This window comes from Haliaeetus leucocephalus, unplaced genomic scaffold (genome assembly GCF_000737465.1).
Source record: "Haliaeetus leucocephalus isolate CR32 unplaced genomic scaffold, Haliaeetus_leucocephalus-4.0 Scaffold92, whole genome shotgun sequence".
Taxonomy (NCBI): Eukaryota; Metazoa; Chordata; class Aves; order Accipitriformes; family Accipitridae; genus Haliaeetus; species Haliaeetus leucocephalus.
In genome coordinates, this window is record NW_010972528.1 from 6,101,859 (window position 1) to 6,118,542 (window position 16,684).

Below are 16,684 nucleotides of genomic sequence, written 5' to 3' on the forward strand. Positions count from 1 at the left end.
CCTTTGGACAGCTTACCCAATACTCAGCTTCCGCTTCAAGTTCTTGAGAAATGCTAAATCTCTGTAGAATTTAAATTATTCTGTGTTGTTAGGTAGCTGGAAAAAAAAAAATACCTAGCTCTGGTAATAAAGATAATGAGACCTACTTTTCTCATTTGCTTTAAAACCCAACAACAACCAACCAAAGAAAACCCAAACAAAAACCCCCAACCCCAAAGAAAAAATACTCCCCCTGAAGATAGCTGCCACCACTTGTAGCAATTTTGAAACAAACAAATACCATGTAACCCCCAAGTCTGTCCCCCCCAATTCCTTGCACAATTTTTGTAACCTTTGATAGTTTTTGTCAGTTGTCATGCTTCCTTACAGTCTCTCCCCTTGTTGCTTACTGCATAATAAGGACCTTTGAAGTCTGCCTTTGATTTGGTAGCTGAAGCACCTGAAGTTGCAGAGGTTGTAACAAAACAGCTAACAGCATTTATCTGACATTCTGGGACTTCATTTTAAGTGTCCAGGGTTTCTTTGCAATGTGCCTTCGCTGTTTGCATACAGCAGACCTAAGCTTGTACTGCTAATTTGGAGAGAAGCTCCTCATGCCACCAGACCCATCAGATCAGAGCCCATCTGTGATCAGAGTCACACATGTATTGTCGTCATGCTGTTGGGTACCTTGTCCAAAAGGAGTGTGATTCAATATGCTTTAAAGTATGGTAGATATCTGGGGAGAAGAGGGTGGAGAATCTGTCTTTAAATGCCTCTACAAAATGGTGTAAAGATCAAATTATAAAGAAGTTGTGAATCAGGTGATGCTAAAGCATCAGCCATCCACCCACTGTGGATGGGTGGAGGGCTGTCGCAAACCTATGGTGCCATCCGTCTGTAAGAGCAGAAGCCTTTCCTGAGCAGAAGGACTCAATAGTGGCTGAGGCAACCAAGAAGCATTACCCCTTCAGCCCGCTTTGGGGACTGCATGAGGAACCTGTGGGGTCACAGGGAAGTAAATGGGCAAGAACAAAGTTCCCAACATCAAATGCTCTGTGCTAGGGAGGTGGGGCATCAGGGGTAAGAATTATAAGCATTTCAGAGAAAAGTCTTTGTCTCTTAGTGTGGCAGTTGTGTGATTTTGCCCTAGCTGTGAGCTTTTCGTATTTCTTCACCATGTAATGCAGCATTTTGTTAGAGATAGCTGGGCATACTGTGAATGAGGCCACAGAGCAGTGTTGCAGAGGTGCCGGAGCAACAGAGCTCCCCAGGACCCGGAGCGGTGTTGGTCTGGCAGGTGCCCAGGCTGGTTGGCCCTGTCCCTTGGCACGTTCTTGCTTGGAATCGCATCTCTGAGGTGGTGCTGCACTGCCAGGTGTGGGTGTGCTCCTACTGCCTAATCCCTGAATGCGGTTCCGTCGAAGAAATGGTTTTAAGTTGTGATTTGGTGATCTCATGGCACTCTTACTGCCCCCTGTAACAGGTCAGGCTGGCTGCTCAGAAGGAAGCTCTGTGCTGCACAGGGGAGCATGAGGAACACCAGCCATGCGAGGGGTTGCTGCCAACGTGCTTGCAGATCAGACCTCAAAGAAAAGCAAGGGACAGTAAATCAGAAAGATTGCAGTAAAACACATTCAGCTAACTTGGAGGTTGCAGCTGTATGAAAAAATTCTATCATCTAGCAGGAGATGAATTTCTAGAGACATCTGGGGTTGCCAGAACAAAAGGAGATGGTTGCTCAGTTTTGGGAAATAAATCAGTGGGCCCTCACATTTGTTGGTTTTGGTTTGGGTTTTTTTTCTCTTCATGTCCCTTCTCTGGCTTATGTGCTCTGAGTGAACAGAAGAGAGTAATTTCTGATGTAGTGGGATTGGGGTAGCACACAGACCAAGAAATTGCGTATTCTTCATGTTCTCCAGGCAGCAGAATGTGCGTGAGCCTCCTGTCACCAACAGATCTTTTAGATCCAGCTGCAGACATAACTTTTTTCCGACCCGACATGTACTTTGTTGTAGCCTTTCTTTGGGAATTAAATTAGGTAAGCTTTCCTTTTCCACAGAGACATGAAGCAAAACATGGGAGTTTTCTCATTGCTGGAGAAAAGAAGCTGCTGCTTGTAGTGGATCTTCTGATAACTGCAGTTTGACAGATCTATTACTGATGGCAGTATCTGAGGAGGGGAGAGGAAGGATGCTGCTTCAGTGGTGGCAGCACCAAGTGCAACTGTTTTGTATTCTGTTAAGTAAGGATTTAATCTCTGACAGAGAAAAGCATCCTGTTAGTTTGATTTGTTTTGATTGGCAGTGAATTCCAATCTTGTAAAAATTTAGATTAATGGATTCTTTTATCTATACTTGTGGAGAAAAAGAGTATTGAGGATTTCTTCTAGAGATATGCTGACTTGCCCAAAAGTAAAGGGAGTAATTTACAGACAGGGGCAACTGAGGATTTCGCTCTTTACACTGCAGTACGTTTGCTTCAACTTACATATATCCTTTAAAATATTACATCAGCTTAGGTTACATTGACAGTGTTGAATTCCTGAGGCAATAGAATATATAATGTTTTGAGTCAACTTCTGAAACCAGGGCATAGTGAGCATAACCATAAATGTTGGGTTTTGCATAGTTATTTTTGTTGGCAGATTTCTCACTTTCGTTAAAAAACTAGCTCATGCAGTTATAGGGTCAGATCCCAGCCCTACATCTTCCTGTAGGCACTTCCATGGGCTCAGTCCTGACATGGCTAGAAAGAGTCTTACTGGATATGTTGCCTATTTAAATGATTGAAGGCTGTAGACATTGATTTTAATAAAGACTTCAGTATTACTCAAAACGTTCTAAAAAGTAATTTCCTAGTTACGTTTTTGAATATCATGTTGAATATTCCTAGAGATTAAAATTATATCAGGGTAGAAATCCAGGATAAAACTACTGTATGTAAATGACTGTCAAAATGCAGGGTAAGTGGGAGCTGGGGCACCTCTCAATGTAATGGCTGGATGCATTTATCTGTTAAAATAAATACTAGCTGTATTACTAGCAATATTAACTACTGGATGCTTAATGAGTTGATAACAGAAGAACGAACTATCTTTTATTACCTTAATTTTTCCCTTAGTACTCAGTGGTGTGTTTCGCTCTGGTACAGTAATTGTTGAAAAACACCTTTGATAATACTGTATAAATTAAAGCGTGGGAGTTCACACATTCCCTTTTTTAAAGTCTCATTACTCTGTTGTTTGCTTTCCAGTGGCTGTTGAGGAATTGATATTTTACCAGTTTTTTGAGAACTTACACTTTTACAAATCAAAGTAAAATAAGCTATATATTTGGCATATGCCATGAGATGTGTCCTTTGGCAATATGACTAAATAGGAGTTCTTTGGCATGACTGTCTAAATAGATTAGAATAGTTGCGAGCAGGATAGTTTGATGGACAGATATCCTTATGGTTCCTTTGATGAGGCCTTCTATGCATCAAATGCTGAATATCCTTATAATGTGTGCTATCAGAGCTGTGCAAGAGAGTGGTGACAGAAAGCCAATGTGCCTAGATGCAGTCACCATAAAGTTGTTTTGCGAAGGGGGAAACATTTTGGACCATATTTTGCTCTTTTTATCCATGAGTATAACTGAAGAGACCAGAGGGGTGGCTGGCACTCCCCTCAGTACAGGTCTCTATACCTTAGGTTTTTTTGTACCGCTCATGTAGGATAACAACAGAGAGATCTGAGACAAAGTCATTTCAGTCTGCAGAGGAATCACACGAGTTATTTCTCTTTGGTTTTCCATTTCACACATTATGTCCTTGTTTGATTGTCATGCTGAGTAAACCAGTGGTTGAGTTTTGCCTGACTTGTGTTAAAATCACCAAGTTTTGCCTAGCTTCAATCCAAGACACTAAAGCAGATCAGGCTCAATCAAAACGTGATTCTGTCCGCTTGAGAAGTTCATGAATTTTTTGTCAGAACTAACCTGTCATTTTTGCATGATGTTACAAAAATCCTGAATGCTCATAATACTTGTGTATCACATTTACTTCTGGTTAAGTTTATGTAAAAGAACTTGTGATATTCTCTAAAAGTTTCACAGTATTCTCAGTGGATTACTTTGAATACGTGAGCTTTTAAATTTTCGTGTAGTAATGTAATTAGCATGTCATGTGGATATTTTGGTGCACTTGTGCTTCCATGCGTGTTCCTGATATAAGATGATTTTCGTTGTTAAACATTTCTTTGATAAACATTTCATGCATAATGAAACACTACCGATCCTTTTGGTTCAGTATTGGTCTTTGTAATATAAGGGAAAAAATAAGAGCAAAGGTAATTGATGGAAATTTTGTTTTCTTGATTATAGATTCCTCCTTAGAAGATGTTGTTTGCTCAGGAGTTATATACAAATGCTGTGGACTTTAACGTTGCTATGGACTAACTCCCCTACCTTCTTGCTACTTGCTAAACCACCGTACAAACATGAAAAATGGTTTATGCTTCCTTGTCTGAAAGCTCTTCTATAGGTACCATATGTTGTTGAGGCCCACAACACTGTACCACAAAGTAAAAAAAGAAATTCCCATTCCTTTCTGATTTTTTTAAAATCTTGATTAGCCATATAACTTAAATTCAAAGTGCAGAAAATACATTGTTTGTCGTTATCATATGTAAATGATACGAGATTGGAAGTGATACAGACTATTTTGTTTTATGTAGTATGTCTTATCTCTATGGTGCTGGATAGCCAGTTACAAAATATTGTTGTTTCCACTTCTAGCTTTTCTGAAGTTTTCAAGATTAAAAAAAAAAAGCTTAAAGAATTAGGAAAAGATACAGAAAAGAAAAACTGGAATTAAATAAGTGGATGTAAAAAACCACACAAGCATCAAATAGTGTCAGGAAAAGGGACAGTTAAGAATTCATGGGCTTGTGTATAAAATTAGATTCTGGGTCAGTGCAAGTCAAGAGAATTTAGTCTCAATAAAATCATAGATGCAACCGAAATGACAAGACGTGGAGTAATGGTTTGTAACCCACGTCATCACATTTTGCTGCCTTGGTGTAAAGGCCAGAAAGGCCTGTATTGTGTAACAAAAAAGAGAGAACAAAAGCTAGCCTTTTAGGTGTAGAACACCTCCAAGAAAGTACTGCCTGCAAAATACTGAAGAAAGTTAATTTCTATGAGAGAAGGTGATTCTGATGATCTCCACCTTTGCTTTACCAGCAATATTCTTCATGCAATAAAGTAATGTCTGTAAACTAAAATGAATGGAGTAATATGCAGAAAGTTATATCCTTTTACAAAAGACTTTGAATGACTTCCAGATGCCACTGCCAATACAAATCACAATCAAAATGACCCTATAGCTAATGGTAGTAAATTTTCACAGAAGGGTGCCCTGAAGCAAATGGGTATTTCAGCCAATAAGTCTGATGTTTTGATCTTTCTGTATCAAGTGCTCTACTGTTGGCACATGCATTCATCTCTAAGGAACTACACTCCATTCCCGAATGTATTAAAAGAATTTAAGAAGTAGGAAAAGCAGCGTGGTGCGGTACGGATGATGAGTCAAGCTGGCAATGGCTTGGAAAGCATGGGGAAAATGAGGGTGAGACCTAGTGTATAGGATCTGGATCAGGAGCTTGTGGGGTTAACTTCATCTGTACTGGATCCAGGTGCAACACTACATGTACTTTTATGCTAAGAAGGATTTCTTCTTTCTGTATAGGCTTCAGCAGAAAGACACATGAATGCCACATTCAGAAGTAATATGATTTAATTGCTACAGGGAAGCAGTGTGCTGCAGCACTTGTACGTAAGATGGATGAGGCAGGATGTGCATCTTCTCTAATGCATGGATTGCTTCTTTGTACGGCCGCACTTGTCCCATCCAAGAAAAGGCTTTCAGGAGCACAGAACCACTGCTTCTGTTGAGGGAAGAGTTGTAAAAAGTAAGAGGAAAGTCACTTGGGCTAAACTTACCTCCATGCTGACACAGATTTTTGAAAACTGGTTTGGGCTTATCTGCACTTCCTAAGCACTGGGAAGGGCAAATTCTGTTGTGGACTGTACGCTGGGCTCCCAGCATTGCTGTTTTGTTCTGTGTCATTTCATTAAGGATCACTGCACCTGCTACTAATTGCGACGTAGGTTATTAATAATGAAAGAGTTTTCAAAATCTAATTTATTTCTCATGTTTCTGTCTGTTCAAACAATGGCTATAGATTAATCAGGTTGCTGAATCAATTTGTGAGCTATTTATTCTTTTCACTTATTAACTGTTTTAAAAATCTTCTTCCCTGTTTAAATGTTCCTTCATTGTATATTGATCTGTGTGTGGTTGGTTAAAAATAAGAAAACTGAGTTGTTCATAGGCAGATTCCAGTTGACTTTACCTTGAGGGTCTCGCTTCTTTTTATTTACAAGTGTGGTAAGTGTTGTGCAGATGTAGAAGACATAGTTTGTGCCCTCAAGAAACAGTAGAAACAAAACCATGCAAGCACTTGAGTTTCTAAGACATGAAGTACAAGAAAAATAAAGTCGGTGGTTGGTACGTAGCCTGCTACTTTCCACATGTGTTTGATTGTTGGATTAAAGATAAAAATGCGTAGTTTTGTGTGGTACTTGTGAACAAAGATTTTTAGGGGTGATCAAGATTACTCGAATGGTTCTCCAGTGTGCTGCAGTGTCTGCGCTCGAGACCTGGCAGGGCAGTGTTCTTTGTCTAAAACAACTTTAAAATCCCACTCAGACAGGATTGTCTTATACCTACTAGTATTACTGGCAACAGCTAAGAATAACTGAATGTCAGTAAAGGAAGATGCTTTCCTCTCTCTATATGTTCCGCCCCACCCCGGTTTTGTTTACTTTCTGCATTTGACAGCAGTTTGTGTCTTCTCACAATATTTTCCCTGTATTGTCAGTCAGCCTGTTTCCCTGTTGTTTCTGTGGGGATTTCCCATCTCATCAAGAGAAGAAATGTTTAAAAATGGGGAAACGCAATTTTTGTTCCACAAAAAAAACCCGTCCCCGAGTCGGGGAGAAGTGATGTCCAGGGCAAGTGTGGTAACTGTTGCTGCATTAAATATATTAAAAATGCATTTAATTCGTTAAAAAGAAATGAAACAAACTGCAAGTTGACAGTGTCTGTTCTGTAAGGCTGTGAAAATAACTTTACCTGATAATGCTGTATGGTAATTGCTAATGACTAAATGATGTTTCAATCTCTTTTAGGATCAGAGTCACACGCAAGTTTCCCAGTATCGCCAGGATCACTCTCTGATTATGAGATCTATTGTCCATATGACTGACGCTGCTCATTCGGGAATTATGCCTCCTTCTCAGCTAACCACCATTAACCAGTCTCAGCTAAGTGCGCAGCTGGGGCTAAATTTAGGAGGCACTAATTTGCCACACACTTCTCCCTCCCCTCCTGCAAGTAAATCAGCCACTCCTTCCCCATCCAGCTCTATAAATGAGGAAGATGCAGATGAATCAAATAGAGTAAGTTATTCCATGCAGTGTAGTGAGTAAGCTATACATGTCTATATGCTATATTTTCATGAATGCAGCAGTAACATCTCAGCTGCAATGTGGTCATTTAAAATATAAATGTTACAGTATAGTGGAATATGATTCATTTGCTGTTTAGTGTCTTTACTTAAGAAGTTTCCATAATATCTCCATAATAATAACTGTAAGAATATTCATTATATATATTTGGTCTACTACATTCATAGTTTGTTTCAGATTTTATAGATCTGGTGAATCTCTTTACTCATCAACTTTGGACAGTTTTGTCATTTCGGTATTCTCTGGAGTCACGTAAAACATAGATGCATTTAGATAGAAATAAAATAAGCTTTCTTCTGATGGCAAGTTTAGTTAATTTACATTTTGGCTTAAATCTGTTATAAAAGGAAAATTTTGTCAAAAAAATAAAGCACAAATGTTATTCTAGCAGTGTATTTAAAGGGCCTAATTTAGACTCTTCGTGAAAGGTTTTCTCATTCAGTTAATGGAAATTGCGCATATGGAAAGATCATTGTACAGGATCCTCAAAATATCAAAGTAAAATGACTATCGTAGAGGTATATTTAGAGCCGCTTTATCCCCTTGTTGCAATAATCTGCTCATAGTTCAACAAAAGCGGGTGCGGGACACGAGGCTCACGCAGGGACCAGAGTTACCCGTGATGCTGGGTGTGCTGCTCTGGGGGTTCCCCGTCCCAGAGGCAAGAGGGGGCCGTGGGCTGGTGCCTGGCAGTGACGTGGAGCCTCCAGTGCTACCCCACAGGGGCCTGAACCTGCACGGGGAGTGCTGGAGGTGGGGGCTGGACACAGTGGGGGTTCCCTGCAGGTGGATAGAAGCTGCAGAGTTGCTACTGCTTTTTTGCCCAAAGGGTGGGCTTTTTAACCCCTGACCCACGCCTCAGTTGACAGCCTAAGTCTGGGAGTCGGGAAATGCCTCCAAGCTCTTGTCTTTTGAGCCTCTACTGCTGAAATTACATCTTAATGGAAAAAACCCATAGATTGTCTATTCAAAATGTACTATAGACTAAATCTTAATTTTTAAAAAATACGAATTAGTGTTGGGGTGCACTTTTTCAGGTCAAACTCATAGGATTTGACTCTCTGAGCCATGCTTACAAGGAGTAGTAACTATTCATGCATTTAGTTCCAGTAGATCTGATGAGATTAAGCTGAGACTAAATACTATTGGTAGGAGAAAGGCTTGCACAAAAGGACTCTCCAAAATGTTGTCTACATAGTAGCTTTATCCATATATTATTAAGCCAGACTGGCAATAACTTTTTGGAATTAATCTGACTTATTTCATGCATATATTGACTGTTCTTGTTACTACTGTTCCTTAGGCTACTGGAGAAAAAAGAGCTGCACCGGATTCTGGCAAGAAGCCCAAGACTCCAAAGAAGAAGAAAAAGAAAGATCCCAATGAGCCACAAAAGCCAGTGTCAGCATATGCCCTTTTCTTCAGGGATACACAAGCTGCAATTAAAGGGCAGAACCCGAATGCAACTTTTGGAGAGGTTTCAAAAATAGTGGCATCTATGTGGGACAGTTTAGGAGAAGAACAAAAACAGGTAAAAAATTGACGCAGGGTTGTCTCACAAGAAGTAAAATAGTAATCCTTGTAAAAAAAAGCCTCCTACCTCAGCTCTGAGTAGACCACACTACTTGCTGATGTAGACCTCTTACTCTGTAGAGCTATGCTGATTTTTGAACTTGCTGAAGAGCTGGCATTTAAAAAGCATTTTGTTATAAAAGCCAGTAGGTAGTATTAAATGGCTGTATTTGTCTTTAAATTTTAAAGGGCAGTTTGTAAAACAGCTCAGGTGATACCGTCCTGGAGTCCTGTTAAGACCATCTTTTGATGATTCCTGTTTCAAAGGTCTTGTTTCCTATTAATGAGAAGTTAGAAGAGAAAAGGGGATGGTACAGCACATTTACCATTTTCCTTTGATCTGCCTTATGAATTTGTTACAAAGCGTGTTGATTTCCAACCTTTGAAGCCAATCCTCTGTGCCTCATTACAATGTCGTGTGTGAAATGTTATCTCCAACTCAAACTTGGTACAGAATGATGAGTTGTGTTCTTCCTTGAGGGTTATTCTTCTTTCTTACACATGTAACTCCTACACATGGATTGAAGGAAGAAAAAAAAAAAAAAATTCCTTTGAGGCTGTTTTTCTGTTGATAATTCCGTGCAGCTCCCAGTAACAGTTAATGGAAGCTGCGATGAAAGAGTAAATTCCCATATAGGACACCTTCTGGCAAGAGAAGAATGATACTTGTTTGTGAAATACATTTAGAAACTTTTAGTCTGATCTAACAGATGATGGTGAACATGATTTAGAGGTTAACTTTAAATTTGCTGATGATTAAAAATACAGATTAATTAATTTTTGCCTAACTGTTCTTAACTCAATGGGATTCTCTTATACTGGCTTTGGGGAAAGTGAATTGCCCAAGCTCTATGACTCACCTTTTCTGTACTTTGAATATTTGTTTGAAAAAAAAAATACTGCATAGGCATTTTTTGCTATTTTATACTACTGCAGATACTTCTTAGCATCTGAAATACTCAGTGTTCTGATATCCCCGTTACTTAGAGTCATTAAAATATCCTTTCCTGTGGAGGTGAAGTGTGCATAGGTAGTCTTGTCAAACAGTTGGCTGCTCTAGCAATAAGTCAACATAATTTGTGGTGCAAGTCCAGCAAGTATACCTGAAAGTCTGTAACCACCTGCAAGAATATTTAGATCTTTCAGAAAAGAGTGTTTTCAGGTTTTTTGGTCTGTATTTTTTGTTTCTTTGCAAGTGATTTTGAGAGCATTCTGGCAAAAACATCTTAATAATTGAAGTTGGTGAAACTGTGGTCTCTTTTAATAGGTTTATAAAAGAAAAACTGAAGCTGCCAAAAAAGAATACTTAAAGGCACTTGCTGCCTATAGAGCAAGCCTTGTTTCTAAGGTAAGCCTAATAATGCCTTCAGTGTAATGCAAGTTAGCCTTTGGCAATGGTGTTTAAATCTTGGGGGTGGTGGGGTGGTGTTACACAAAATAAAAGTAGAATCCTAGGATTTCAGTAACAGAGCTCCACAAGATGTTTTGCTGCTACTTGAACCCTGCTTAGTCTCTGCAGAAAAAACCTTCATCTCTCTAATGGCACAGTAATGATTACCAAACAATAACTTTGTAAATGTACGTCTTCCTTTATCTATGGAAGCAAAATAATGTACTTCACTACAAAAGTAAAATTCAGTCATGAAAAATATACTGACCTTTTGACATTAACATTTGCAAGTAATTCGCAGAGTTTTGTCTTTCCTCAAGTGCTACCTCTTGAAAGACCGACTTGCTTTGCGTGGAACTGGAGAGCAGTTATTGTATGACAAAGCTTAAGTATTTCTTGCAGGTGAGGGGAAAATTGCGTGGTGGCTCTGAATTTGGAGAGTACTTACAAATGGACTAGCTGGCAGTGAGCCACGTGGAGTATTTTAGCAGATCCTGAGTTACAATAAAACTTGCGAAGAAAACAAAGCTCTGCTCTTACTTGAGAATTTACCTTTCTAACCGCCAGCACTACACTGGTTGTAGATCTGTTGCATCTGAATACCGTAAACAGTAATATGCTTATAGACATCTAAAATATGGGTAAAAATTAATCAAGGTGGTTATTTCTCTAATAATACTTCATAAAGATCAGTTACAAAAATATCTTCAACCACAACAAAGCAACGGAAGTCATGTTATCTAACTCCTGAGAATATTTATTTGAATGTACAACTGCAGAGCATTAACAAATCACACGGAAAGTTGCTGCGTATTTTAATTAATGATTAAAAATACAACAGCAGAAATTATGCATGTGCATTCTTGAAAGCTGGAAGATTTCTTCTCCTTGTGTTAAGAAGCTGTGTTTTCCTGTTGTCTCTAGGACTTCGATAATATTCTCAAAGCCTTTAGTATCACAACGCTAAGTTCAATGGTAGCTGGAATTCTAAATAACCTTTGAGGGAATTTGTTTTGTCAGTCCTAAGTTCCCATTTCAAAACCATCAGAAATCATACTTTCTCCCAAAATCCGTGGGACCTGGACTGCCGAGTAACTTGTGGGAAGACTGCGAGTGGAAATTATACTCAAAGTCCAGTATTCATCTCATCTCCTCTAACCTAAGGCATCCTTGCTGTAACTTTTTCATCCGAGGTGGTTGCTGAGGGTAGGGATGGAATAGACAGTTCTGCAGCACAATTTGCCACATTCTAAGGTAAATGTCTAAAACATGTCAATTAATTGTGCTGGAAGAGACTTTTTCTCTCCGTTGTCTTTATATAGGGATTTTAGGCAACTATTCTGCGTGTCGTGGACAATGCAGATGTGTATAAAACTATGAAAGACGAATCCTACCTTTGGTGCTTAAACATATCTAATTTAAGCATACACAATATTTTTAAATATACCCAATAGAACTATGCCCTCAGGGGCACCAGCACACCTCATTTATTTCAATAGGCCTCTTTGGGCTGGAGTTTTTCTGCAGGTATGTCTCATCAGAAACCTCCAGGACACTGGAAGTAGGCAGGATTCCGTAAGCAGGGCACCCCGCTGATGCAACTGCAGCCCTTCCAGCATATTCAGCTGGGTGCCTTGACAACGTTCCCTTAGACTTCTGTTTGTTGTCGATGCCTAGGTCTTGCTGCCTTAGATGCGAAGAACTTCAACAAGCAAATTAAAAAAGTTGTTTGAGAAGTTTTGTTGTTCATACACTATTCTTATGCCATGATAACACGTGGAGGGGGGGATATGCTTCTGCTCAGATTTGTCTCCCAAAGAACAGGGTTATTTTGAAAACATACAAATATAGAAAGTGTTGGGCCCTTTTTAGCTCTTTCAGCCACAAATGTATGTGACATCTGTGACTTTCTGGTGTTGAACAAGGGTTAGTTTTTTGTCCAAGTAAGAACTGGAGGTGCAGTGCGCAGAGACGGATGAAGAGGTGATGTAATGGATCGGTGGATCAGTGATCTTTTTCAGACTGCTGATTGATCTTTTCTGATAGAAAACAAAAGATGAAAGTGTTTCTCTGAGTAGCTGTGACTTTTATTTCTATGTAAACAGTAACAATGTTTTTTCTGTTAAAAATACAATGAATTTCTTTTCTAAACACAGGCTGCTGCAGAATCTGCTGAGGCCCAGACAATTCGTTCTGTTCAGCAAACATTGGCATCCACGAATTTGTCTTCCTCCCTTATTCTGAATACTTCTCTTTCTCAACACGCACCAGTATCGGCATCTCCTCAAACTCTTCAACAGTCCCTTCCCAGAGCAATTGCTCCAAAACCTTTAACCATGAGACTGCCGATGAATCAGATTGTAGCTTCTGTTACCATTGCACCAAACATGCCAACAAACATTGCAGCTCCATTGATAAGCTCTATGGGAACAAACATGGTGGCAACACCATCTTCATCTCAAGTCAGTCCCTCAATGCAAAGCCAGCAGCACCAGATACAGCAGCTTCAGCAGCAACAGATGCAGCAGATGCAACAGCAGCAGCTACATCAGCATCAAATGCATCAGCAAATACAACAACAAATGCAACAGCAGCATTTTCAGCACCACATGCAACAACATTTGCAGCAGCAGCAGCATCTTCAGCAGCAAATTAATCAACAGCAAATGCAACAGCAACTGCAGCACATACAGCTTCAGCAGATGCAGCAGCAGCAGATGCAGCATATGCAACACCAGTCACAGCCTTCTCCTCAGCAGCATTCTCCGGTAGCCTCTCAGATCACTTCTCCCATCCCAGCCATTGGGAGCCCTCAGCCAGCACCTCAGCAGCACCAGTCACAAATACAATCTCAGACACAGACTCAAGTATTATCGCAGGTCAGTATTTTCTGAAGATAAATGATCTTGCAGCATGGCTTTGCGTTGATGGAGGGGGTAGGGGTAAACCATATTTGGCTGAAAACTGTAAATTGTTGATGGTAGTTATGCAGGGATGCATAACAGATCAAATGATCCTCTAAAGTGTCTATTAGATAGGCAATAAAGAACTACAATGTAGCTGTGTATCATCTTTTAGCTGACTATAAATCATTTTGTTTAAAAAAAAAAAAAAAGCTGTGCTCTTTTTCATGTGATGCCTTTTTAATTTATTTAAGCTTTACCTACAATATGTGAATCAAATGGCCTAATAAATACCTGGACCTTATGACTGCAAAATGGCCTTTCAGAGTTATATGATATAACCCTTCTTTCTCTAAAAGTGAATAATGCACTTCAAGGCAGTATGAACTCATGAAGCCCTTAAAGCACAGTTGTAACTACCTGTAAGATGATGATTGGATTTCATACAATCATACTTGTATGACATGAGTTAGTTGATGGCATTTTTTGTCATGAAAAAATAGAGTAAATCACAGATTTTTGCCAAAGCTCTTAATTTTTTCTCTCCTAAATGTCTTCAGAAAAACAAATGCAAGTAACTGAACTTAAATGTTTGACCCAACCTTTCACTTCATTTCTCCAAATAAAGCTACCATAGTTTGTAAGAAAATATATATTGACATTTACCCTCTTACATTAATTCCAGTTACAGAACAAAGGTGAATATTATATTCTGTGTCGAAGTGATGAGTTTCAGATTTAATACACTGTATTTTTAAAAGGGAAATGCACTTAAATAAAACTGTTATTACAGAAAGCTAAGATGAAAAAGGCAAGAGTTTTTAATATGCTGTAAAACCAGTAGAATATTTAAATGAAACTCCACAACCGAATAATCAATGTAAATATTTTCTTTAAAAGTTGTAAGTTTTCATATCATGTGTTGTAAAGTTTTCATAAATGAGGCTTTAATGTAAACACTGGTTAACATGAATTATTAATTGCTACATTGCTTATTGTGTTTTTATGCTGTTTTATACTTTTTTATGAGTTATGATAGCAGCAATTAAGTTGTTTGTATTTTGCTTATCTAAAATAAATGCTTTTATCTTGCTATAGAATAAACACATTTCAGTAAAACTGATGAGCCATAAGTGTTTGATAGAAACCCCAGAAATATTTCCTTCTGCAAACACTTTCTTGGAAAACTTATTTAACTTTTTGGATTTTTATCAAAGATACTGAGTAAACAGGTACCAATCAGAACCAGGAGTGCGATCAGCTCTTGTATCCATCAAGATGCACTGCTGAAGAGTCACGTACAACTTCTCTGAGGTTTCTACAACTTCAGAGGGAGAAGGCAGGTGATAGAGTTACAAAGCATTCGTGGTACTCTGTGTTACATTTATCTGCAGGAACAGGATAGAGAGCCTGCCTCTCAGCAGTAGTGTTCAGAGATGCAAATAAGCACAAATTGTGCTTTTCTTTGTATCTTTGAGTTTCAGATGTAAACGCAGCTTACTGCCATGGGCTTCCCCTCTGTAAGACCCCAACTCCGACTTGGGCTGATCCTGAGTTGCCTGACTTTTATTTTATCATAAAAGTAGGGCATGATAGAGGGGGCGATGGAAGGGGCAGGTATTTCACATGAAGGACTTGGAAACATTCACCTCCAGTGTGTTGTCAGGTTATTAGTGCTGTTCATGTATTTTTACTCTGGACATAGAGGAGAAAGCCTTTATTTTCTTCTTTCCCTTCTTTGCCTGCAGTATCTGTGCCGCGAGTGCAGTCTGACCACTATCCCCAGTTGTCTTGCATGATTAATTACAGCATCTGTCCTGTCAGAAGCTATAATGAAGAGGTCTTGATAAAAATTGCAAATTACCACTGGCAACAATCTTAAACTGCTTATGATAAAATGAAAATTAAAAACAGCAAGTGTCAAACCTGAGCCGAATCCTAATCCTGTTTGAGGCGGTGTCCATGGCTACCACGCTCAGACCACAACCAAAAAATAATGGAATATAGATCCCCAAAAAGTTGCAGCCAGACTTGAGGTTAGAGGTACTATACCATGTGAGTTTAATAATAATGAAGTCAGCTTTCAATATTTCATCATCCTCAGGTACTCTGTTTATTATGTACAAATATTGAACAGCAAGAGGTTCTAATTATAAATTTATAGATTTCTCGGAGCAGAAGAAATCATGTATAAATTCAAGCTTTTCATAATAGGTGTTAGTTGACAGCTACCCATGCTCCTAATAGCCTTAATATGATATCTCATAATGTCTGGGACGGAGGATGTTTATTCCAAGCGCAAGGAAGCCTGCCCGCTTTAGAAATGGCATGGCAGAGGCTGGTTGGGAGAGATTTTTGTGTGTGTCGGTTTTAGCCAATGTTACATAACAAAGGGAACCATTTTATAGTCGTTTTGAAACCTTTAGACAAATGCCTTCAGAAATAATTGCTAAACTGCATGTGACAGTAATTGTGTATTAGTTCTATAATTGTCATTTTGAAGACCTATGAAGTATCGTTGGAAAAATGTCACTAGTGATAAGAGTTAATTACAACTGAAGTCTGTTTTCAACTATTTGCAGCGAGAAGCAGGTGTTATTACACTCATTAAATGGTTTCATAAATCCTGGGTTTTATCACATTTGATTAAGAGCTGCTGAACTACTGATGGTCAATTCCAGGAAAAATAGTTTTAATTACTGCAGCTAAAAAAAATTAATCATCGAGCAGGACTGTACATTTTAAATATCAAAATTTGAATCTTGAAAAACTGGAGCATCCCCCTGCTTGCTACAAAATTATATTTTACATTACCCACAATAGCATATTGCAGAACATCTTGTGTTTCAAACTGTGCAAGTTGGTGTTCATATTCCCTGAGTCTAAGTGAGTAACTTTGCTATCGTAGGTCATAAATAAAACTGTTAATTTAAATCACTTAATATGCAATTTATACAGGAGAAATGCAGTACCCGTATGATTTCAGTGTCGTGCATGGTTTAAAGACTGTTTTCCTTCATATCATTTACAAGCACTTAACTGCTCCCTTCTTTTCCCAAGGTTTCAGACGCTTTATCACCCTGGTTAAACACATTCTACTTTCACATTAACCCAGGTTGACACATGATGAAAGAACATAAGGAGGTTTAATTTTTAGCTGACACAGGGTCATTAGTTTCTAACTTGGAGAACAAAGCCTTTAAATATCTCTCTGCAACATAATCTCAATTTTATATTATCACCTGACCATTGTGGTTTGCAGGACA

General features: G+C 38.8%; 1 protein-coding gene across 2 annotated transcripts in view; it reads left to right on the forward strand.

Moving 5' to 3' along the window:
- TOX3 (TOX high mobility group box family member 3) overlaps positions 1-16,225 on the forward strand; it is a 78,852-nt gene extending 62,627 nt beyond the window's left edge. For both annotated transcript variants that reach the window (XM_010585002.1, XM_010585009.1), the window contains exons 4-7: positions 7,215-7,484; positions 8,857-9,084; positions 10,393-10,473; positions 12,672-16,225. In XM_010585002.1, coding sequence (XP_010583304.1) covers positions 7,215-7,484; positions 8,857-9,084; positions 10,393-10,473; positions 12,672-13,409 — 1,317 coding nt within the window. In that variant the 3' untranslated portion in view covers positions 13,410-16,225. The remainder of the gene's footprint in view (positions 1-7,214; positions 7,485-8,856; positions 9,085-10,392; positions 10,474-12,671) is intronic.
- Positions 16,226-16,684: the final 459 nt, after the last annotated feature.